Raw genomic sequence first — 25,454 nt, forward strand, 5'->3', positions numbered from 1 at the left:
ATCATGCTGATGTTTTGGCACAGAATCTTCTTGCCTCTGTTATTAAGGTGCATGCCATGTCTCGTGTAACAGTCTCTTTGCAAGGAGTCCATACTTATAAAATATGCATTTTGGTAGGCCCTGCAAATCTTTGAGTATTGCCTGTTTGCTTTTATGATTTCCACGTTCACACGTGACCATTCCGAAAGGTCATGCCTATGTGGAATTCTGACTACAAAAACTGATTTCTCTTGTGTTGAATTTAGTATTGCCTTAAGGTTTCGTGTTGCACTGTGGAGGTCGTTTTTATATACATTATTGGCTCCAGCTATGACACCAATATGATGATCATTTTCAGTTTCTAGTGAGTTCTTGGATGGGTGCACCTGGTTTGACAATACTAGTTGCTTGTATACAATGACTGTAACGTAGTATTTTTGCGATCTCACGTCCATGGCTATCAGAGAATATTTTCACTTTGAGTTTGTCTTCACGTTTATTGCGGAAGTTTCTGCTCATGTGCTTGTCACTATATAGATTCGGCATGTTGTTGTCATCACAGTTTTCCGTGGATTCCACGTTCATATCTGAATCTAGTGCATGAAAACGGTTTTTTGTTACCACAGGAATTCTACAGTCACTGGGTTTCACACGACCAACCCTTTTTGGCCTAGTAAACATATGTTGCCTTGTTGTTTCTGCCTGTAGGCCTATATCAACTTCAGAGCACTCGTTTATTGTAGGTAGGACACTGAAACTGCTTTTATTGCCGCAGTTTGTTCCATTAGTTGTATTTATCACCTTTTCGCTTCTTTCTTCCGTGATCATGCCAGTCCTGTGCTCCCAGTTCCGTGTTTTACTTGCTTTGGCGATTGGGATATTACGCGCCTTTTTCAGTTCGGCATTTTCATTTTCTAAATGCGCAATGTTCCGCCTTAGTACATCTACAATTAATTGCAGGCTTGATACACGTTCATTTAGCTTCACTATTTCACTGTTATAATTTACGTATGTTCCGTTTTTCACCACACAACTATAACTTTTGTTCACTTCTTCACTATAAACAACTGTACTGGACACCATGCTGGATAACTTATTATTATTATTATTATCTCTGTTGTTTTAGGTTTGTGCGAACTTAGTGGAGTTTTGTCTGGACTAATGTTTATTTCTCTTCATTCATTAATTTATCTACTCAGTGTGTTCTGTAAAACCCATCATGAAGGACAGCTTACAGGGATGTGGAACAAGCTATGCATACAAGGATGTGTAACAAGTTCTGGATTAAACGTAAGATTGTTTCAACTGCAAATTGTCAGTGATGTAGTTGGTACATCAAGAAAGATATATCACTATATGTCATTAGTTGACTGGATGTCATTAGTGTACACACACACACACATACACACACACACACACACACACACACACACACACACACACACACACACGTCCAGGTTCTTGATTGTAAAATAAGAACCTGACAAGATTATGAAAAGCAAAGTTGCTACTTGCTATATAGCGGAGATGCTGACTCAGAGATAGGCGCAACAAAAAGACTGTCACAATATAAGCTTTTGGCTAATGACACACACACACACACACACACACACACACACACACACACGACTGCAACCTCTGACAGCTGAAGCCCCACTGTGAGCAGCAGCAGCAGTGCATGATGGGAGTTGCAACTGGGTGGGGGCAAGGAGGAGGCTGGGGGTGGGAGGGGGAGGGATAGCAGGGTAGTGGTGGGGGACATTGAGGTGCTGCTGGGGAGCATGCAAGGATGAGGCAGAGAGAGAGAGTAGGGCAGCTAGGTGCAGTGGGCATGTTAGAAGGAGACCTAGGGAGAAGTAGGGGTGGGGAGGGGTAACAGAAAAAGAGAGAAGTAAAAAAGGCTGGGTGTGTTGGTGGAATGAGGGCTGTGTAGTGCTGGAATGGGAACAGGGAAGGGGCTGGATGGGTGAGAAAAATGACTAACGAAGGTTGAGGTCGGGAAGGTTATGGAACGTAGAGCATATTGCAGGGAGAGTCCCCACCTGCACAATTCAGAAAAGCCGGTGTTGGTGGGATGGATCCACATGGCACGGGGTGTGAAACAGTCATTGAAATGGGGGATGCTGTGTTGCGCAGAGTGCTCAGCAACAGGATGGTCCTCTTGTTTCTTGGCCACACTTTGTGGGTGGCCATTCATGCGGACAGACAGCTTGTTGGTTGTTGTGCCCACATAGAATTCAGCACAGTGGTTGCGGCTGAGCTTGTAGATTACATGACTGGTTTCACAAGTAGCTCTGCCTTTGATGGGATAGGTAATCTTTGCGAGTGGACTGGAGCAGGTGGTGGTAGGAGGATGTATGGGACAGGTCTTCCATCTGGATCTATTACAGGGATATGATAATAATAATAATAATAATAATAATTTTATTGTCTTTAAGCCATTACAGCAATAGACAAAGTCATACACATAATACGATACAGTACATGCTATAAAATAACAGAATTGTTATTAACGTTACAGTTTAATATCACAGGTCATGAAATCCTTTATATTGTAGAATGGGTTTACAACTAAGCAGTCACAAAGTGTTTTGTTTGTATTGTTGCTCTGCTAAATTTTGTATAGCTTGTGGAAGTTTGTTAAATAATTTGTGGCCCATAAGTTCATAACTGTTAACTGATTTTGACAGTCTGTGGTAGGGCGTATAGATACAGCTGTTTGTCCTAGTGCTGCAATAATGTATATTTGCCCTGCGTTTTACTTTAGGTAAGTTCTTTTTTGTGTAGATTAAAACATATTAAATATATAGGTTTATTGCTGTCATGATTTTTTGTTGAGTAAGCAAAGGTTTACAATGAGCCTTGTATGGTGAGCCTGTTAATTATCCTAATAGCTTTCTTTTGCAGCAATAGTATATCATGCACACAAGTGGAGTTTCCCCATAAAATAATACCATAGGATATGATGCTTTGGAAAAATGATAGTAAGATACTCTAACAAAATTTTCAGGTACACAGTGCATTAATTGCCTTAACAAATATATTTCCCTAGACAATTTACCACTAATATACTTAATATGTGGATTCCAAGAAAGTTTGTCATCCAAATATATACCCCCAAAAATTTAACACAACTAGGATCATCTGATGGAAACTTGTCTTTTAAACTAAATACCATCTGCTGGGTTTTGCTTTCATTAAGCAAGAACCCATTTGCTTTAAACCAGTGTGGAGCTTGCTCAATTGTCTCTGTAACACATGTTTTAAGGCTATTAAGCTCATCACTGCTATTCAGAAACGTTGTATCATCAGCATAGAGTACTGTTCTGGATTTAATAAATGACAGCACATCATCTATTATTATTAGGAAAAGGAAAGGGCCCAGCATGGATCCCTGCGGAACACCTACCTTAACTTGTTCTATACTGGACATTTCTTTCCCAACATAGACGGCTTGCTTACAGTTTTGTAAATATGATTTTAATAGCTTAAGGCTGTTACCTTTAACACCATAAAAGTCCATTTTTTCGAGTAGTAGTGTATGTTCTCCACACTCAAAGGCTTTGCTTAGGTCACAGAAAGTCACTTGAGCAAAGCATTTATCTTCAGATACTTGATGGATGTATTTAACAACATTGTCTATGGCATCAATGGTTGACAGGTTTTTCCTAAAGCCATACTGTGATCCACTGATTAATCCTATGTTATCAAAGTAAACAGATAATTGTTGGTAAATTATGCATTCTAGAACTTTTGAAAAAACTGGGACTATGGATATTGGCCTGTAACTTGAGACAGAATTTTTATCTCCTTTCTTATGTACTGGAACTACCCTAGACAGTTTAAGCTCATCAGGGAAAAAACCCTCCAGTTTACACTAGTTTATACAATATGTTAGGGGGTAAACTATACAGTCTATTACTTTCTTCAGCATGTTACAAGACAGGTCATATATGTCTACACTGTCTGATGATTTTAACTGCTTCACTGTTCTTAACACAAAACCAAGTGAGACCTCAGAAAAATTGAAAGTACTTGTGTTTGTTGATGACCTAGCAACATTTTTTGAGCTGATTTCAGGTTTAATTATAGCACTTCCTACTTCCTCAACTGATTTAATAAAAAAGTCATTAAATTCCTGAGCCATGAGATATGGGGTTAGGAGCTGGGGTTGTGTAAGGATGGATGAGTATATTGTGTATGTTTGATGGATGGCGGAATACCACTGTGGGACGAGTGGGAAGGATAGTGGGCAGGACATTTCTCGTTTCAGGGCAACTGAATTACATTCTTTGCCAGGGCTTCGACTACTTCTCGTTCGTGCCCTGAAATGAGAAATCTTTGCAGTTCTGCTAGCCAGGTGCAGTATGACTGATTAGGCTGCTATCTGAAGAGTTCTTGCAGCACAGATCCATTGTAGCACAGTTCAAGTTCATCACAGCTTAGTTCAAGTTAATTGTAACACAACACCATCTGTGCCCACAGTGCAGTCAGTTCATTGTCATTTGTGTAACAACTCATATAATGATAACACACCACAGACAATGGCTTATTGACCAAGAATATGTCATTACAGTAAATGCACAAATCACAAGTCCAGAGAGATAAGCCAGAAAAATGTCTGATAACCAGCAGGGTAACACACATTCGCTAGGTGCAGTACATTGGCAGTATGTAAGGAGCAAATAATGGCTAGACGAGAGGAGAGTAGGGTTAAACGTCTGGATGGCTACTGCAACACTGGTGGGCAGTTTTGGTGGTGGCTTCTGATGACGATCCCCTGGCCCCGGATGGTTCGTAGTGTGCCCTGTTGCACGGATATCGTACTGGATCTGCAGCTGCGGCACCCAGCAGCCCAATAGCTGCTATTGGTGCCCTGGAATAGCTCAGAAGCTGTGACCATGCAGCTATTTATATCTGACTGCATGGTTCAGACTACACGTTCATTTTCAATATTGTGCAACAAGTAGACGCTTTGGAAGCAAATAAACATTTAAACACCCTCTGTTGAACCTAATTCATACTCCATTCTTCATTAGTTGTCTCTTAACTTTTAATAAGGACCCGATGGCACGGCTAACTTGGTATGGCAGTGATACGAATTTCTTGTATGCCCTTTGCCTTGCAGTGACTAAATATCAGTTGTATAACACCATCATTGTGTCACGACTGCAAATGTGCAGTAAGGTATTATGATGTAAATACATATTTATTTCATTTTTTCTTTGAAACAATTAAGTTTCACTGTTGTGCATAACATGTCTGTGCTTAATTAAAAGAATGAATTAATAGCGTTAATGCTATTGCAATAAGGCTTATCAGTAGCAAGTGAATGCTTTTGTTTGGTAAAAGGTCTAGTGTTGTCATTAAATTTGACAGTAAATTATTTTTATATGGGGGCCCAAAAATTAATTATTTCAACATTTTTAACAAAAAATTGGGGGCCTTTTGATTTTACTTCATGTTGTTGTAAATGTAATTCTGCATGTTCTCAGATTGCTTTACCTTCATGCACAGGTTCAAATGTTGCACATTAAACATTCAACATAATATGGGATTTGAAAGACACCTTTGCAGTGTACAAAAATGATTTATTATTGAAAGTATGTGAGTGTTGTATACAAGAGTTGTGGTGGATATTAATATTTTTTGGCGTATTTAGTTTCAGATAGACAAGCCACGAAGAAGGTGCCAGTGAAACAGGCACAAGAAGTGGGAGAAGCTAGTGGTGCATCTGCAGTGGCTTCTGCTACCCATCCTGCACGAGAGCAAAGAGTTGCTGAACATCTGCCTGAAGCTTTGTCACGTCATCCACCCATTCAGGAAGCTGGGGCAGCTCAGTTACCACAGCAGAGAGCACCACCAGTGGCATATCCCTCAGATCAAACTGCATTTCCTCCTCAACGTGGCCGAGGTTACAGTTACGGCCGAGGTCAAGATCGTGGCTACGGCCACAGTCGCGGTCGTGCTCGTGGCCGTGGTGGCGATTACGGGCACGATGGTGGTGACAGGAGACCGTTTTCCCCCCAACAGGAGGCTGCGCAGCAAGTGCCTGCTGCTCAGCCAGGTAGTGTGCCGCCTCATCAGTGGCAGCAACGCCAGCAGTCGCAGCAGCAGTACTGGTCACAGACACCTGCTCAGGAATGGCGAGGGCGAGGGAGAGGTAGAGGAAGAGGTGGAGGGAGAGGGAGAGGCACTCCTCAAGCATTCTCACCAACAGGAGACACTTTCCAAACTCGGGGTGCACCTGGTGCCAGGGAATCGGCCTTTGCTCCTAGCAGTGCACCACCTGGGCTGCCACAGCAGCAGGGACCACTGCCTGCACAGCAAATGCAGTATAGTGGACCACCTCATCAGCAACAGCAGAGACCACCACATGAACAGCAAATGCAACCCAGGGAGCGACCTCTACAACAGCAGCAGAGACCACCATCTGCACAGCAAATGGATGTGGAGGGAGCACATCAGCAGACACCTAGGCAGCAGCAGCCACAGAGCCAAAAAGGTGAGAGACTCTCCTATTCAGTTGAAAAATAACTTGCAGAATCTTTCTTTGAGTTTTTCTAATCAGATGTTTTATGCACTTTTATGTGGTAGCAAGCCTAAACTAGTATCTTCTTATAGAAATAACAGCCCTCAGTTGCAAATTGGACGGTTTATTAAAACTCCTTTACCATGGTTTCCATGTTTATAAAAATGTCTTCTTCAGAAGGAAAATATTGATGACCTAAGCAAGTTAAATGTAAAACACACACACACACACACACACACACACACACACACACACACACAGGTACAATCGTATCTCATTGTGATTACAAATACATATTCAGATTAATCAAGTAGAAGTTATGACAGAGGTACATTAAAATATAGCATAAATGTGTTGTAAGTATAAAATTTCACATCTATATGGAATTAAAACATGCACAACATTGTTATTGTCATTTGCTTCTTCCTCACCAATTGTGTGTGTGTGTGTTTACTTTCAGAATAGTTTCCTCCTTGAATAAAATTTCTAAATATATGTATATTATGTAGTAAATAAGCTTTGTTGTGTAGTAATTTTGTAAAATAGGATGGAAACTCACAATATTCAAATATAATGTTGGATTCAGTAGTCAAATCAGTGTTGCAGGTTACAGTTGCTACTGTTCAGTTGTTTAGTGCTCATTTAGGGGAATATGCTTTCAGCAAAGTATAGAACTATAAGTGTCATTGCTCACCAATGTTCATTCCAGAGTGTTTCAGATGCAGTAGAGCTCCAGTAATTCAAGCTACTCAGGGCTGAGACTACCTCGGCTTACAAAACACTCATGTAATACAGAAGTATCACTAAATCAATGGGAATCATTAATAAATATTTAATGAGCACAAAAATGATTAAAAAATAAATAAGTAAGCAATATAGTACATACATGTGTTATATGTACATATATGGGCACTCATTCCCAAGTTACAAAACTATAAGTTACATTATAAAGAAATGTCCATAGTCCTTTGTTTTAAAACAACCTCTTTTTTTTTAAGCAGCAATGTCACACCCACCTTCCACGAACCACGGTGTCAGTTGGAGTAGCTTCCACTTACTGTTCGATATAACACAATGCCACATGTAGCACTGCCAAAGCCCCGGTGTGAGTGATTGCTGTTACGGTTTCTTCAGGCAATTCCTTGTTGTACATACAATAAAAGTTAGCTAATGTTCTAGAATGTGTACGATATTTTTACTTAGATGCACTGTATTTTAATGACCACTGTTGCTGAGTAGGCTCAACAGTACGGGTAAAAATAAGGATGGTACGTACTGTACAACTGATTGTCAAGCTGTCAGAATTAGTGAAGGGTTGACAAAAAAAGAGCAAGCAAAACATAATGTTACCTGTCCATCTGTAATAGAAATGCATTACAAATCTGAGCCCAAGGTTATTTCTGTGCATTATGAACAAAAACATTCAGTGGAACAGTTTTACCTGTGTTGTATGTGGAAAATTTAAAGAAAGTTCAAAACGCAGCACATTCGAAAGTGTGTAAAACGTACATGCGGGTAATGTACAAAAATAGGTTTTTACTCTAGTTCTATGTAAAATGTTAATTTTCTTAAAGCCAGCTCAAATTGCACGGAACCATGAAATACCGATGCTTGAATTTCTGGGGCTCTACTGTCTCAGCATAAACATAAACACCACTTCTGCCTGACATATATTTTCATTTTTTCTTAGTTTTTGTAAATTATATATGTGGACAAACATGTATAATTTTGCATTTACCTTACCATTAGCATATTAGACTCAAACACAGCATAAGTCTTAATGCTCTAAATTCTTCTTAGCATTTCTGCTACTACTGTCCTCTCTAATAGGTATTTACACCAGAAATTTTGTTGAAATATTAATATATGAAAAAAGATGATGTGACTTACCAAATGAAGGTGCTGGCAGGTCGACAGACACATAAACATACACACAAAATTCAAGCTTTTGCAACAAACTGTTGCCTCATCAGGAAAGAGGGAAGGAGAGGGAAAGACGAAAGGATGTGGGTTTTAAGGGAGAGGGTAAGGAGTCATTCCAATCCCGGGAGCGGAAAGACTTACCTTAGGGGGAAAAAAGGACGGGTATACACTCGCACACACACACATATCCATCCACACATATACAGACACAAGCAGACATATTTAAATATGCTTGTGTCTGTATATGTGTGGATGGATATGTGTGTGTGTGTGCGAGTGTATACCCGTCCTTTTTTCCCCCTAAGGTAAGTCTTTCCGCTCCCGGGATTGGAATGACTCCTTACCCTCTCCCTTAAAACCCACATCCTTTCGTCTTTCCCTCTCCTTCCCTCTTTCCCTGCAGTCACCGCTGAATTTCCTCCACACGGTAATTTCGATGTGATGGTTGAGCAGGTGACTAGCACAATTGTTCCTGCAGCAGAAAATGCAGTCCCTCATTCTTTAGGGTGCCCATGGCGTAAGACAGTCGCTAGAAGTTGCTGAAGCAATTAAGGAGCGTCGGCAAGCTCTAGAGCGGTATAAGCAGCACCCTTCCCTGGAGCACCTCATAGCCTTTATACGGCTCTGTGCCTGTGTTCGCTACCTTATGAAACAAATGGAAGAAGGAGCGTTGGGAGAGAGAGGTCTCCACCATTGGGTGCCGTACATCACCTTTCCAAGTCTGGGCAAAGATCAAACGTCTTTTTGGGTACCAGGCCCCAACAGCTTCCCTGGTGTTACCATAAATGGCGAGTTATGTACTGATGCAAACGCGATTGCCGAGCACTTTGCTTGAGCCTCTGCATTGGAGAATTACCTCCCAGCCTTTCGCACTCTCAAACGGAGGCTGGAAGGGAAAGTCCTCTCATTCACTACACGCTGCAGTGAATCCTATAACACCCCATTTACAGTGGGAGCTCCTCAGTGCCCTTGCACATTGCCCCGACGTAGCTCATGGGCCAAATTGGATCCACAGTCAGATGATTAAACATCTCTCATCTGACTACAAGCGGCATCTCCTCGTCATGTTCAATCGTATCTGGTGTGATGATGTCTTTCCATTGCGGTGGTGGGAGAGCACCATCATTCTGGTGAACAAACCCGATAAAAACTGCTTGATGTGGATAGCTATCGGCCCATCAGCCTCACCAACGTTGTTTGTAAGCTGCTGGAACGTATGGTGTGTCCTGGGTTGGGTCCTGGAGTCACATGGCTTGCTGGCTCCATGTCAGGGCGGCTTCCGCCAGGGTCGCTCTGCCACTGATAATCTTGCATCGGTTGAGTCTGCCATCCGAACAGCCTTTTCCAGATGGCAGCACCTGATTGCTGTCTTCTTTGACTTACATAAAGCATACGATGTGACTTGGCTACGTCATATCCTTTCCACATTGTATGAGTGGGGTGTCTGGGGACCTCTCCCGATTTTTATCCAAAACTTCCTGTAGCTCTGTACTTTCCGTGTCCAAGTTGGTGTGACTCCCATGGTTCCATCCGTATCCAGGAGAATGGAGTCCCACACGCCTCTGTATTGAGTATCTCTCTATTTTTAGTGGCCATTAACGGTCTAGCAACGGCTGTCGGGCCCTCCGTCTCACCTTCTCTGTATGCAGACGACTTCTGCATTTGGTACCGCTGCTCCAGTACTGTTGCTGCTGAGCGGCGCCTCCAGGGAGCCATCCACAAGGAGCAGTCGTGGGCTCTAGCCCACAGCTTCCAGTTTTCAGCCGCAAAGTCGTGTGTCATGCACTTTTGTCGGCATCGTACCGTTCATCCTGAACCCACACTTTAATGATGATCCGCGCACTGTAGTGGAGACATATCAATTTGTAGGACTGGTTTTTGATGCTCGATTGACTTGGCTCCCTCATCTTCGTCAGCTTAAGCAGAAGTGCTGAAAGCACCTCAATGCCCTCTGTTGCCTGAGCAACACCAATTGTGGTGCAGGTCGCTGTATGCTGTTGCAACTCTACAGAGCCCTTGTCTAATCCCGAATTGACTATGGGAATGTGGTTTATGGTTCGGCAGCGCCTTCGGCATTGCATTTACTCGACCCTGTGCACCACTGTGGGGTTCGATTCGCGACAGGAGCTTTTAGGACGAGTCCAGTGAGCAGTGAACTGGTGGAGGCTGGTGTCCCTCCACTGCAGATCAGACGTGCGCAGCTGCTCGCCAGTTACACAGCACACATTCATAGCTCCACTGAGCATCCGAATTACTGTCTCATTTTTCTGCCTGCGGCAGCCCATCTCCCACATCGGCGCTAACAATTGCGGTTCGTGTGTGGTCCCTTCTCTCCGAACTTTACCACCTTTACTTGCGGTCCATTCACGTACGCCTCCATGGTGTACGCCTTGGCCGCAGCTTTGTCTGGACTTTGCATGGCCGTAAGGACTCGGTTAACGCTGCTGCTCTCCGCTGTCACTTCCTCTCAATTCTTGACCTGTTCTGGGGCTCTGAAGTGGTTTACACTGATGGCTCAATGCCTGATGGTCACATTGGCTTTGCATATGTTCATGGAGGACATGTTGAGCAGCACTCCTTGCCAGTTGGCTGCAGTGTTTTCACTGCAGAGCTAGCGGCCATATCTCGTGCTCTTGAGTACATCCGATCATGCCCTGGCGAGTCATTTCTCCTGTGTACTGACTCATTGAGCAGCCTACAAGCTATCGACCAGTGCTACCCTTGCCACCCCCTGGTAGCATCCATCCAGGAGTCCATCTATGCCCTGGAACAGTCCTACCATTCGGTGGTGTTTGTGTGGACCCCAGGACACGTCGGAATCCCCAGCAATGAACTTGCCGACAACCTGGCCAAACAGGCGACACGGAAACCGCTTCTGGAGACAGGCATCTCCGAAGCTGACCTGCGTTCCGTCTTACACCGCGGGGTTTTCCGTCTTTGGGAGACAGAATGGCATAACAGCACGCTCAACAAACTGCGTGTCATTAAGGAGACTGAATGTGTTCAAGTCTTCCATGCAGGCCTCTTGCAGGGAATCAGTTGTCCTTCTGCCGGCTCCGCATTGGCCATACGTGGCTAATGCACGGTTACCTACTCTGTCGCAAGGACCCACCTCAGTGTCGCTGTGGCTCCCAAATGACGGTCGTCCGCCTCTTGCTGGACTGCCCTCTTTTAGTGGCTCTGCGGCAGACTTTTAACTTTCCCAGCACCCTGCCTTCGGTGTTGGGCAACAATGCCTCCACAGCAGCTTTAGTTTTACAATTTATCCATGAGAGTGGGTTTTATACTTCTATGTATGTTTTAGCGCACGTCCTTTGTCCCTCCGTGTCCTCCACCCTAGTGCTTTTAGGGTGGAGGTCTTAATGTGTTGCAGAGTGGCTGGCTTTCCCTTTTTATTCTCATGGTTGGCCAGCCACTGTAGTCTGCTTTCATGTTTTATTCCCTTCTGTTTCTAGCGTCTCTCTCTTGTTTTCTTGTCCTCTTTTGTTCCTTTTAGTATTCGTTGCCTTCCCTTTGTTCTTGTGGCTTTTCCTTTCTTTCCGTTTTGTGTTATATGTTTCGTCCGTTTTATTCTCACCCTTGCGACATTGTTTTATTAGGAACAAGGGACCGATGACCTCGTAGTTTGGTCCCTTCTCTCTCTTTAAACCAACCAACCGGCCATCTTTCCAACGACCAGCAGAGAAGGTTCAGAAGACCAGCCTTGCGCATGGAGTTTCAACAAAGCTCTCACAGTTTGCAGCATTGGGGCCAGGACTGATCATGGCTCCTTGGTGCTTAGATGAGTGGAAGGACTGAACCAGAGACTTTGGAAATTCTGAGAGAAAATAGGCTGTGACTTCCTGGACTAGTGCGATAGGATTGAGAACTGTAGGGTGTCCCTAAATAGGTCAGGTGTGCACTACACATCAGAGGCTGTGCTACCCAAGTAGCTGACAGTGTGTGGGGTGCACTTAAGGATTTTTTGTAATAGGGAGCTCTCCATTCAATCCAGGTAATGACAGCTGTAGGAAACCTGGAAGTATCAGTGCTAGAGGGAAAGAAATGCCTTCCACAGGTGAGAGTATTAAAATCATGGTGGTTAACTGTCAGAGCAGTCACAAAAAAATGGTAGAGTTTGATGCGCTCCTGAAAAGCAGTGATGCTCACATAATACAGGGTACACAAAAGCTGATTGAAACCCGAAACCAATAGGAGTGAGATTTAGGGGGGAAATTTAAGTGTATATCAAAAGGATAGGCTAATGGGAAATGGAGCTGGTGTAGTCACAGTTGACTAGAAACTCAAATCCTGCATGTGAAATTCTGTGGGTAAGACTCAGTATCAGGTGTGGGCATAAAATGGTAATTGGATCCTTTTGTTGCCCACCAGACTCATCTCTTGATGTAACCAAAAACTTAAAGAAAATGTTAGTTCACTTGTATGTAAGTTCCCCAATCATACTGTAATCATCAATGGAGACTTTAATCATTCAAAAAATCAATTGGGAAAATTACAGTTTTGTTAGAAAGACATCCCGAGAAACAATATTAAATGCATTCTCTGCAAACTACCTAGAACACGTAGTTTGGAACCCCACTTGAGGTGGAAATGTATTGGATCTAATGACAACAAATAAATGTCACCTCTTTGAGGATGTCCACATCAAAACTGGTATCAGTGATCAAGATGCAGTTGTGGCAACAGCGATTACCAATGTACAAATGGCAACTAAAATGAGCAGGATGTTATATGTGTTCAGCATTTCCTTCTCATCCCGTCTGGTAAGTCTCCCCTGACCTGGGGTTTTGTGCGATTTTTCTGAACTCATTCCACCTCCTAAACTTCCCCAGTCCTTTTTCTTCATCCATCACCCTTCTGCCAGAAGAAGGAGCCACTGGCTCCTAATGCTTGCAGGTTTTAACACCTTTATATGTGTGTTCTCCTGCTGTTGCTTGGTGACTAAGATTTTTCATTTCTTGGTGACTAATATTTTTCATTTATCGAATTACTTGATATATAAAATGTCTGTTAAGTAACTCAGATTGATAAAGATACGAAAACAAGCAAATTGGCAAGGGAACGGACTGAAATGGAATACATAATTGTAATGAAATGGTGGTGAGCAGGATGTCTAGCCAGGCAGATGGTCATTGTTAGATGGTTCAAGGGCATTGACTAGCCACTTGCTGTTTGCTATACTCAGTCCATTCACATTAATGTGACCACTGCCTATGTTCATCATCACTGAGCAGTAACCATTCACAGATGGCAGATGTCAGCACTAGTAATGGAAGATATATAAAATGTGTCTGGGGGATGTGGAAAACAGTGCAGTTGTTATCCTAATGCAGAAATGGAGTGATTTACCTGATGAGCAAAAGTGCACAATCGTTGGCTTTTGGGCCAAGAGTGGAAACATTTCTGAAACGCTTAAGTTTGTAAACTGTTCACATGCCACAGTAGTCGAGGTGTACTGTGCGTGGCAAAGTGGGACTATCCAAGCTGGGCACGAAGGTAGCTGTGGTACACTGTGGTCCGTAGAGGTCAGTGACGGCTACAGAAATGTGTATGCACGAATAGACATGCAACTGTTAAGCAAGTGACTGCCCAGATGAACCAAGAGGCTGCCAACAGTGTCTCCTCATCGACTGCTTTTGGCGAATGTTGCTGTGTACAGGCCTCCACAGCAAGCGCACGGATCGTGCCCCTATGCTGACTGCTGTTCATCAGCGATGAAGGCTGGAATTTGCGTCTCAGTAATGCAACTGGATGTCCACTGAGTGGCAACATGTAGACTTTTCAGATGAATCATATTTTAAGCTCTATTGGACATACGGCCATTGGCATATATGATGTGAAACATCTGAAATCAAATACCCCGCAAAACTCATCAAAAGGTCCCAGGTTACAGGAGGAAGTGTTATGGTCTGGAGAATGTTTTCATGGCATTCCCTGTGTGATCTCATCATTCCGGGAGGCACAGGGGATCAACATAAGTATGCATCTATCTTTGGGGACCTTTTCCATCCGTACGTGCAGTTTGTTTTTCCTTGCCTCAACGGAATCTACCAGTGGGACAATGCAACATGTCACAACAGCTCACAGTATATGAGTGTGGTTCAAACCCTCTGGATTTAAACTCAATTGTGAATTTGTAGGACCATCTCAATCGAGCTGTTCGCACCAGGGATCCTCGACGAAGAAACCTAGTGGAGCTGGCAAGAGCACTGGGATTGGCATGCCTCCACATGCCTGTCAGTACCGTCCAGAACCTCATTGACTCTCTTCCTGCATGCCTCGCAGCAGTCCGTACTGTGCAAGGTAGTTATTCGAACTTTTACCAAGTGCTCACATTAATGGGACTGGACAATGTATTCGAGCCGATGGTCATGCGTGATACAGCCACCCACTGAGGAGACTCTAAAAATGACAAACCCGGCACTGCTCAGGTATTCATATTGCCAGTTTTTATATTAGAAGCAGAAACAAAAAGAGAACTGTGTTTGTTGTCAAGTATCAAGTATTGAAAAAAAGTCATTCCTTGTATTCATGAAAACGTGTTTGAAATTATGAAACAGTCACACAATGAAATATGCATTATGTACAAACGTATAAGTACAGTATCCGAATTAAGACACGTGATTCCAGACAGTTTCTGTACCCAGACAGTTTCTGTATGCTGGGTGCAGCTGCTTCATGTGTGTATAATGTGATTTTGGAAAGGCCTCTATAACAATGCCTTTTCGTAGCTCTATAGATGGCTGTTGTTTTCACCTGCAGCCATTTGCACTTCTCAGCTGAATTTTTTCAAAAACACTACCAGGTGCAGGGATTTCTTAAGTTGATTGAACTATATGAGTGTCATAGTGGTAAAGAATAAATGTATTAAAACTTCTTGCATGATATGGTATTTTCTTCATGTAGCTCAGTGTTTGTGAAGTCACGTCTCTTGAACTGTGTGTTGTAGAATGATTCAGTTACATAATGTGGATATTGTCAGTGAAATTTATTGTGAATAGAGATAGTAGCAAAGAAGTAGTAATTTAAATGTCACACATGATGTGACAGTTTTTCATGCATCTCAGTTTTTATAACATCATATCTCCTGGTCTATGTTTCATCCAGTGATATAATTTTGGAGCTACATTCAGTGGCATATGTGAATACTGTTTGCAAAAAGTGTTCTGAATAGATTTAGTAGAAAAGAAGTAATAAATTTAAATGTCATGCATGACATGGGAGCATTTCACCCATCTCAGTGTTTATGACATCATATCTCCAGAACTGTGTGGCATCATGATATACTTTTATAGCTGCATTTGGCAGCTTATGTGGATCAGCCTATGAAGTTTACTGTGAATACAGTTGTAGCAAAGAAGTAATACATTTAAACATCACACATGATGTGGCAGTTTTTCATGCATCTCATTCTTTATGACTTCATATCTCCTTAACTATAATAGGTATGTAATTCGTACCTCGACGGTGATTGTTGCCTGATAGTGAGGGTACGTGTAGCAAAATGGGATTGAAATCTGTCCCATGGTTTCATGAGGGGATGTGGAGAAAACACACACACACACACACACACACGCACGCATACATTTTTTTTATGTATGGATGGATAACCAAATTACACATTTTTAAGTACTTCATCACATTATATTGAGCAAAGTTTTAATGAACTTCATTGCAAGTGGAGAAAAAATTAATGCTGAGGACAGAAAGTGCAGTGTCTGTAAAAAAAAAAAATTAGTTTTGTTAGTGTGAGTGTATTAATTACTTCAAGTTTTTTAAACTTATTGTAGGACATTGCACTCTCCTGGTGATAGTACTAAATCAGTATTGCATTGTACTTTATTTTTATTTTGATAACATCCTGATTAGAGAAATGTAGTATGTACTGTTCTTTTGTATAAGCTGCTTAGTGAATCTGTTGTTTTTTTCCAACAAAATTCCTTATGGTTTTATTTTACAGATGATGACATTGCTCAGAAAATGAAAAATTTGTCGTTAGACACTATAAATATACCAGTTCGCCCTAACATTCTTGAAGGAGGTTCAAAGGGCAGGAAAACAGTGGTCGACACAAATCATTTTAGACTAGACCTCAGTAAATTGAAGAACAAGACTGTCATGCATTATGATGTGGCAATCAGTCCTGACCGCCCTAAACGTCTATTCAGGTAAGAACATTTAATATTTCTTCTGAAACAATATTAATGTGGTATTAATTTAACACATCTGGATGTTAGACATATCGGAATTCATTTTCATTTACTACTACTGCTTTTGACAACAACAGAATTAATTTCCATTTGCTACAACCGCTTTTGGGAATGTTTCAATATATGGATCCCTGACATTGTTTGGTCTGTGTGGCCTCTACTTCCTTTCTGACCTTCCCAAGTGAATCTCTCTTTCTCTCTAAGGAAGAGTTAAAAGTTCCAAAAGCTGGGCTAGCTTTTGGTTCCTTTATGTGTAATAAAGGAAAGGCACCACTCACCAATAGCTGACCGGTGTGTGGCACATAGAAACATGCAACAGAAGACATTTTTCACACTAGCTTTTGAGTTCTTACCCTTACTTTACTCTCACTTTGCACTTTAGCCAAAGTTTATGGACACACACACACACACACACACACACTCACTCACACACAGAAAACCAAACGCAAACACTTGGGGGTTGAGTATTCAATATTGGGAGCAGTTGCCTTGGTAGATTTAGGGAGGAGGGGGGGGGGGGGGTTAGGGAAGGATGCATGAGATAAGGAGAGGTATTGGGACAGTATAAGGCAGGTCTGTCAAAAGGTAACTCAGCTGCTGCACAGCGAGACGAAAGATGAAAGTAGTGCAGAGGGTATGTCATATAAGTGATAGAGAGAGAGAGTGGAGAAGAATAGGAAAGAAGAAAAAGTGGAGATGAAGGGTGGAGACGAGGGAAGAGAGACAGGGAGAGAGGGTTGAAAGGGGGGGGGAGAGAGAGAGAGAGAGAGATAGAGAGCATGCCCACATAGTGTAGGGAACAGGGAAGGGGACGAAGAATGGCAGGAGATGGAAGTACACGGTATGGATGAGGGAAGAGTGGTGTGGGCAGAAGAGAGAAGGGAGCAGCTAAGGTGTGGCAGTGGGTGGTGAGAGTTAGTGGAGGTTTCGGCCAAGGGCATTGTGAAGCACAAGATATGCTGGACAGACAATTCCCATCTGCATAGTTCAGAGAAAGTTGTTCTGGAAGTATTGTATTGTATTGTATATTTATTGGTCCTGTGAATCATACACTGTACAGGGGTATATAATGATATAGGACAAGTCAAATAATTTGCAGCAATATAACTCTAACATATGGGAATAACATTCCACAAATACACAAATAAATTTTACACGCACACATTTCATACTTTTGGCCTTGATTATACAGACACACACATATATGTAATAGACCACATATAATACACAGATAAATCTACATGTACACATTTGTTATTTTGGCCTTAATTGTATAAACTATTTAAATTTTTCACATATTTAAATTGTAGATAAAAATTCATCAACACTATAGTAGCGATTCTGTAGCAAGTAGTCACTCACTGCAGTTTTGAATTTATGCATGCCAGTTATTGCCTTAATGTTTTTTATGGAGTTTGTTATACAGTTTTTTTCTGCTTTTTTAGGATCCTTTTTGTTTTAGTGTTGTATGTGAAAATTGCATATGTAAATCTTGATTATTCCTTGTGTTGTATGAATGGATATTTTTTTTTTGGAGCAATCTTGCTATTTTCATTTACGATTTTCCTTATAAACATTATTGTTTCTAGGATATATAGGCATGGTAATGTAAGAATATGAAGCTTTTTAAATGAGGGTTTGCATGAAGATCGAAGTGCTGAGCCTTCCATGGCTCTAATAATTCTTTTTTATTCACAGCTTTTGCTGGGTGGTGAATTTCCCCCAGCAAACTAAACCATATCTTAGTAGTGATTCCGCTTGGGCATAGTACACATTTTTTATGGCTTGCATTGATGTGCATCCAGCAAGAATTTTTATACTATAAAAAATGGTATTTAATTTACTACATAGGTGTTGTGTGTGTTTCTGCCATCTTAGGTCATCTTGGATCCAAACTCCCAAAAATTTGGTGTTATTTACAATTTCAAGTCTTCTGCCTAACAGTTCTATGGTTGCAGTTAAAGGATGTTTATTCTGCACTGTGTGTAGATGCATAGTGTGTTTAAATATGTCTGCTTGTGTCTGTATGTGTGGATGGATATGTGTGTGTGTGCGAGTGTATACCTGTCCTTTTTTCCCCCTAAGGTAAGTCTTTCCACTCCCGGGATTGGAATGACTCCTTACCCTCTCCCTTAAAACCCACATCCTTTCGTCTTTCCCTCTCCTTCCCTCTTTCCTGATGAGGCAACCGTTGGTTGCGAAAGCTAGAATTTTGTGTGTATGTTTGTGTTTGTTTGTGTGTCTATCGACCTGCCAGCGCTTTCGTTCGGTAAGTCACCTCATCTTTGTTTTTATATATATTTTTTCCCACGTGGAATGTTTCCCTCTATTATATTGATGCATAGTGTTTGTTTTATGTGTGTTTATTATTAAGTTGTTCATTGGGAATCATTCTGATACATGTGAAGTGCTCTTTTTTTTCATGTTGGAGCTCTTCTGGGGCCTTTCCTTTGATAAGTGTATTTGTATCATCGGCACATTTAATGTACTTACAGTGAGGGCTGGATGGTTCCAGGTCATTTACAAACAGCAAGAACAAGATTGGTCTCAGTACGGAACCCTGTGGCACACCGTATTTAACACACTGTTTTTCTGATTGATAGGAAGTTAAATTTTTTCCTTTTTTGTACAAGACTTCAACTATTTGGTGTCTGTTTTGTAGATATGACTTTACCCACTCATAGGTTGGGCCTCTGACACCAACATTTTCTAGCTTTCTAAGCAATAGACCATTGTTAATGATGTCAAATGCTTTTGAAAGATCTAGGAATATTGCTGCTATGTGTTCTTTTTTATCTAATGCATTTAGAGCTTCATTTAAGAAATCGATAATAGCTGTCTCAGTGGATTTACATTTTCGGAAACCATGCTGTGTAGCTGAGAAAAGTTTATTTTTTTCAATGAAATCTATGAGTCTTTTATAAAAGATTTTTTTTTCAATTGTTTTAGGAAAAAACAGATAGTAGACAGACTGGCCTATAATTTGTTATATCTGTTTTTTCACCCTGTTTGTATAATGGCTTCACTTTAGCTATTTTTAACATTTCTGGGAAGATTCCCTGAGAAAGTGAACTATTGCATATGTCTACCATGGGCCTAACACCTAAGGGTGCACATTTTTTAATGATGTGGTCTGGTATGTTGTCAGTGCCAGAGGAAAATTTTGATTTTAGGCTCCCCTATTTTTAACATAAATGCAACTACCACCATGTTTATACAATTTCTGACAAAAATAACTACCCAATACAAAATTTGGAATGCATAGCATATCAAGTTTCTCTTTGTCAAGCCGATGATCAGCAAAACATAGTACAGAGGTGTTTTTCATGTCATTTTCTAACAAAATTTGAAATTCGTTTACTTTGTTGGATAGTGATTGTACATTTTGATGAAATACCATCAGGTTTGGAGTTAAACAGGAGTTCTGAAACTTACTATCCTTAGTACTTGTATGTATATTGGAATTTCTGCCTGGAAGATATTTTTTATTTTCAATTTTCACTTTTGAATTTTCACCCCCTCCACACGGTGAAAATTCAAGGGAGTATCCCAGTGACTTGCATAGTGAAGTAGCTGTTAAAGTCATTTGTGTTGTAGTGCACAGCATGTTTGCCAACAGTTTGTGGTTTGCCACAGTTTGGTTGTGCCCATTCGTGCGAGTAGACAGTTGGTTACCTGTCATGCCCATGTAGAATGTTGCACAGTAATACTCATATACAAAATGGCTGCTTTCTCATGTGGCCCTGACATGTAGAGTAGTAAATACTTTGTAGCAGTTTGCCTACATCGTTTCTTTGTTTGTTGTCCTCAATGTCGACATACTGGCTGAAAACATATGGGCTGGACAAGCAGTACTGTCTACTGTAACTAATATAGCTGACAGATGCACTGTTGTGTTTCATAGTCTTTTACTTTCACTTTTCACAACCCCCCCCCCCCCCCCCCCCCCCAATAATACACAGTTATACATGGCCACCCCCCCCATGAACCATGGACCTTGCCGTTGGTGGGGAGGCTTGCGTGCCTCAGCGATACAGATAGCCGTACCATAGGTGCAACCACAACGGAGGGGTATCTGTTGAGAGGCCAGACAAACGTGTGGTTCCTGAAGAGGGGCAGCAGCCTTTTCAGTAGTTGCAAGGGCAACAGTCTGGATGATTGACTGATCTGGCCTTGTAACAATAACCAAAACGGCCTTGCTGTGCTGGTACTGCGAACGGCTGAAAGCAAGGGGAAACTACAGCCGTAATTTTTCCCGAGGGCATGCAGCTTTACTGTATGATTACATGATGATGGCGTCCTCTTGGGTAAAATATTCCGGAGGTAAAATAGTCCCCCATTCGGATCTCCGGGCGGGGACTACTCAAGAGGATGTCGTTATCAGGAGAAAGAAAACTGGCGTTCTACGGATCGGAGCGTGGAATGTCAGATCCCTTAATCGGGCAGGTAGGTTAGAAAATTTAAAAAGGGAAATGGATAGGTTGAAGTTAGATATAGTGGGAATTAGTGAAGTTCGGTGGCAGGAGGAACAAGACTTCTGGTCAGGTGACTACAGGGTTATAAACACAAAATCAAATAGGGGTAATGCAGGAGTAGGTTTAATAATGAATAGGAAAATAGGAATGCGGGTAAGCTACTACAAACAGCATAGTGAACGCATTATTGTGGCGAAGATAGATACGAAGCCCATGCCTACTACAGTAGTACAAGTTTATATGCCAACTAGCTCTGCAGATGACGAAGAAATTGAAGAAATGTATGATGAAATAAAAGAAATTATTCAGATTGTGAAGGGAGACGAAAATTTAATAGTCATGGGTGACTGGAATTCGAGTGTAGGAAAAGGGAGAGAAGGAAACATAGTAGGTGAATATGGATTGGGGGACAGAAATGAAAGAGGAAGCCGCCTGGTCGAATTTTGCACAGAGCACAACATAATCATAACTAACACTTGGTTTAAGAATCATGAAAGAAGGTTGTATACATGGAAGAACCCTGGAGATACTAAAAGGTATCAGATAGATTATATAATGGTAAGACAGAGATTTAGGAACCAGGTTTTAAATTGTAAGACATTTCCAGGGGCAGATGTGGACTCTGACCACAATCTATTGGTTATGACCTGTAGATTAAAACTGAAGAAACTGCAAAAAGGTGGGAATTTAAGGAGATGGGACCTGGATAAACTAAAAGAACCAGAGGTTGTACAGAGATTCAGGGAGAGCATAAGGGAGCAATTGACAGGAATGGGGGAAATAAATACAGTAGAAGAAGAATGGGTAGCTTTGAGGGATGAAGTAGTGAAGGCAGCAGAGGATCAAGTAGGTAAAAAGACGAGGGCTGGTAGAAATCCTTGGGTAACAGAAGAAATATTGAATTTAATTGATGAAAGGAGAAAATATAAAAATGCAGTAAGTGAAACAGGCAAAAAGGAATACAAACGTCTCAAAAATGAGATCGACAGAAAGTGCAAAATGGCTAAGCAAGGATGGCTAGAGGACAAATGTAAGGATGTAGAGGCCTATCTCACTAGGGGTAAGATAGATACCGCCTACAGGAAAATTAGAGAGACCTTTGGAGATAAGAGAACGACTTGTATGAATATCAAGAGCTCAGATGGAAACCCAGTTCTAAGCAAAGAAGGGAAAGCAGAAAGGTGGAAGGAGTATATAGAGGGTCTATACAAGGGCGATGTACTTGAGGACAATATTATGGAAATGGAAGAGGATGTAGATGAAGATGAAATGGGAGATATGATACTGCGTGAAGAGTTTGACAGAGCACTGAAAGACCTGAGTCGAAACAAAGCCCCCGGAGTAGACAATATTCCATTGGAACTACTGACGGCCGTGGGAGAGCCAGTCCTGACAAAACTCTACCATCTGGTGAGGAAGATGTATGAGACAAGCGAAATACCCTCAGACTTCAAGAAGAATATAATAATTCCAATCCCAAAGAAAGCAGGTGTTGACAGATGTGAAAATTACCGAACTATCAGCTTAATAAGTCACAGCTGCAAAATACTAACACGAATTCTTTACAGACGAATGGAAAAACTAGTAGAAGCCAACCTTGGGGAAGATCAGTTTGGATTCCGTAGAAACACTGGAACACGTGAGGCAATACTGACCTTACGATTTATCTTAGAAGAAAGATTAAGGAAAGGCAAACCTACGTTTCTAGCATTTGTAGACTTAGAGAAAGCTTTTGACAATGTTGACTGGAATACTCTCTTTCAAATTCTAAAGGTGGCAGGGGTAAAATACAGGGAGCGAAAGGCTATTTACAATTTGTACAGAAACCAGATGGCAGTTATAAGAGTCGAGGGACATGAAAGGGAAGCAGTGGTTGGGAAGGGAGTAAGACAGGGTTGTAGCCTCTCCCCGATGTTGTTCAATCTGTATATTGAGCAAGCAGTAATGGAAACAAAAGAAAAATTCGGAGTAGGTATTAAAATCCATGGAGAAGAAATAAAAACTTTGAGGTTCGCCGATGACATTGTAATTCTGTCAGAGACAGCAAAGGACTTGGAAGAGCAGTTGAATGGACTGGACAGTGTCTTGAAAGGAGGATATAAGATGAACATCAACAAAAGCAAAACAAGGATAATGGAATGTAGTCTAATTAAGTCGGGTGATGCTGAGGGAATTAGATTAGGGAATGAGGCACTTAAAGTAGTGAAGGAGTTTTGCTATTTGGGGAGCAAAATAACTGATGATGGTCGAAGTAGAGAGGATATAAAAGGTAGGCTGGCAATGGCAAGGAAAGCGTTTCTGAAGAAGAGAAATTTGTTAACATCCAGTATTGATTTAAGTGTCAGGAAGTCATTTCTGAAAGTATTCGTATGGAGTGTAGCCATGTATGGAAGTGAAACATGGACGATAAATAGTTTGGATAAGAAGAGAATAGAGGCTTTCGAAATGTGGTGCTACAGAAGAATGCTGAAGATTAGATGGGTAGATCACATAACTAATGAGGAAGTATTGAATAGGATTGGGGAGAAGAGAAGTTTGTGGCACAACTTGACCAGAAGAAGGGATCGGTTGGTAGGACATGTTCTGAGGCATCAAGGGATCACCAATTTAGTATTGGAGGGCAGCGTGGAGGGTAAAAATCGTAGAGGGAGACCAAGAGATGAATACACTAAGCAGATTCAGAAGGATGTAGGTTGCAGTAGGTACTGGGAGATGAAAAAGCTTGCACAGGATAGAGTAGCATGGAGAGCTGCATCAAACCAGTCTCAGGACTGAAGACCACAACAACAACAACAACATACATGGCCAGTGCAATATTGTTCTGACTTCCCATAAGCCTTATTATAGTTTGCAGGTGAACATCCACATATTGCTATAATAGTTTACTGTCTACAAGCAGTAAATGCATAACCACATAATTCACAGTTCTTTCAGAATAATCAGATACATATGGAACAGACATTGTCATTGCTTTAACACACAGCCTATTAGTGTAACACTTATTTCACTGTTAAGTCGATGCATTGTTGTCATTCTAACCAACACAGGTTCCTTGGCTGAAACTCAGCCGTGGAATGACTGTCTCGTGACCAAAAACCAGGTCCTTATATATCCTCGCAATAATAGGTACTGAAACTACACATCGTTCGAAGTTAAATTTACAGAAATTACAATTAAAACTTACTTCATTCAATTGACTGAATGCATTGAAAAATTGGTTCTGTTTAAAAGTTACTTCCACTACCAGAGTTTGACTGAATTATTTGTTTGGATCATGAAATTAACAAATATAGTTACACAAACAAAACTATTAATTACTTTGGAATTAGTTAAGGGCTGGCTTTGCTAACATGTTTCTGGCTAAAGCCAAATAGATACTTTAAGAATACTAGCATTTCATCTTCCAAATGTTTACAATTATTGCAGAATTCATATTTGTTTATATGCCAATAATAGAATTGAAGTTACGAAACAATTATTGATTTCGCCCTATTATGAAAGATACTAACTAGTAACAATCAAAATAAAGTAGAACATCAATTACATACATAAAACTAAGCACAAAATTAGATCTGGTGTTATGTTCTTTAAGACTAATGGCCAACCTTTTTCATTTATGAACATGCAGATTATACTCACCTATGTTAATGCTAATTAGTTAAAAAATGAAAAAATGAATTTAAGGAGGCAGATGGCAAAGCAAGAGGGGAAGTAAAAATATCCTAGGTTGCTTCGTCACAACTTGTGTCTGGACTGTGGTGGGCAGTGGTGGGTGGCTGTATGGGAGAGGTCTTGTACCTGGGTTGATCACAAGGGAACAACTTATGGAGTGTAGGATTGGGAGCAAGATTGGAATAGTGATTGTGGACAAGGATATTCTGTAGGTTGGGTGGCTAGCAGAACACTACTTTGGGTAATGTGACCAGGATTTTGGTTAGGATATCCATCATCTGAGAGTACAATGAGAGGTAATTAAAGTCCTGGTGAAGGACGTGCTTGAGCTTTTCAAGGTTAGGGTGATATTGAGTGATCAGAGGAGTTTTGGTCAGTGGCTGGTTAACAGGCTAACTGGTTGTCAGAGGAGCAGATGGCATGAGAGTCTGTTTTGGATGAGCTGGGTAGGATATTGGCTGTCAATAAAGGCTTGTAATGTTATAGGTATATTTTGACAACTCCAGCTTTCCACTGTAGATGCAGCGTTTTCATGTGACGAGGCTGTAAGGCAGAGACTTCTAGACATGGGAAGGATGACAAGTGTCAAAGTGGAGGTACTGTTGGTGGTTGGTACACTTGATATGAACAGACATATTTATGGAGCCATCTGATGGCTGAAGA

At 41.3% G+C, this 25,454-nt stretch overlaps 1 protein-coding gene across 1 annotated transcript in view; it reads left to right on the forward strand.

Annotated features, from left to right (window-relative positions):
• LOC124544676 (protein argonaute-2-like) overlaps nucleotides 1-25,454 on the forward strand; it is a 314,130-nt gene that overhangs the window by 15,595 nt on the left and 273,081 nt on the right. The window contains exons 3-4 of the mRNA XM_047123299.1: nucleotides 5,642-6,484; nucleotides 16,395-16,602. Coding sequence (XP_046979255.1) covers nucleotides 5,642-6,484; nucleotides 16,395-16,602 — 1,051 coding nt within the window. The remainder of the gene's footprint in view (nucleotides 1-5,641; nucleotides 6,485-16,394; nucleotides 16,603-25,454) is intronic.

This window comes from Schistocerca americana, chromosome 8 (genome assembly GCF_021461395.2).
Source record: "Schistocerca americana isolate TAMUIC-IGC-003095 chromosome 8, iqSchAmer2.1, whole genome shotgun sequence".
NCBI lineage: Eukaryota > Metazoa > Arthropoda > Insecta > Orthoptera > Acrididae > Schistocerca > Schistocerca americana.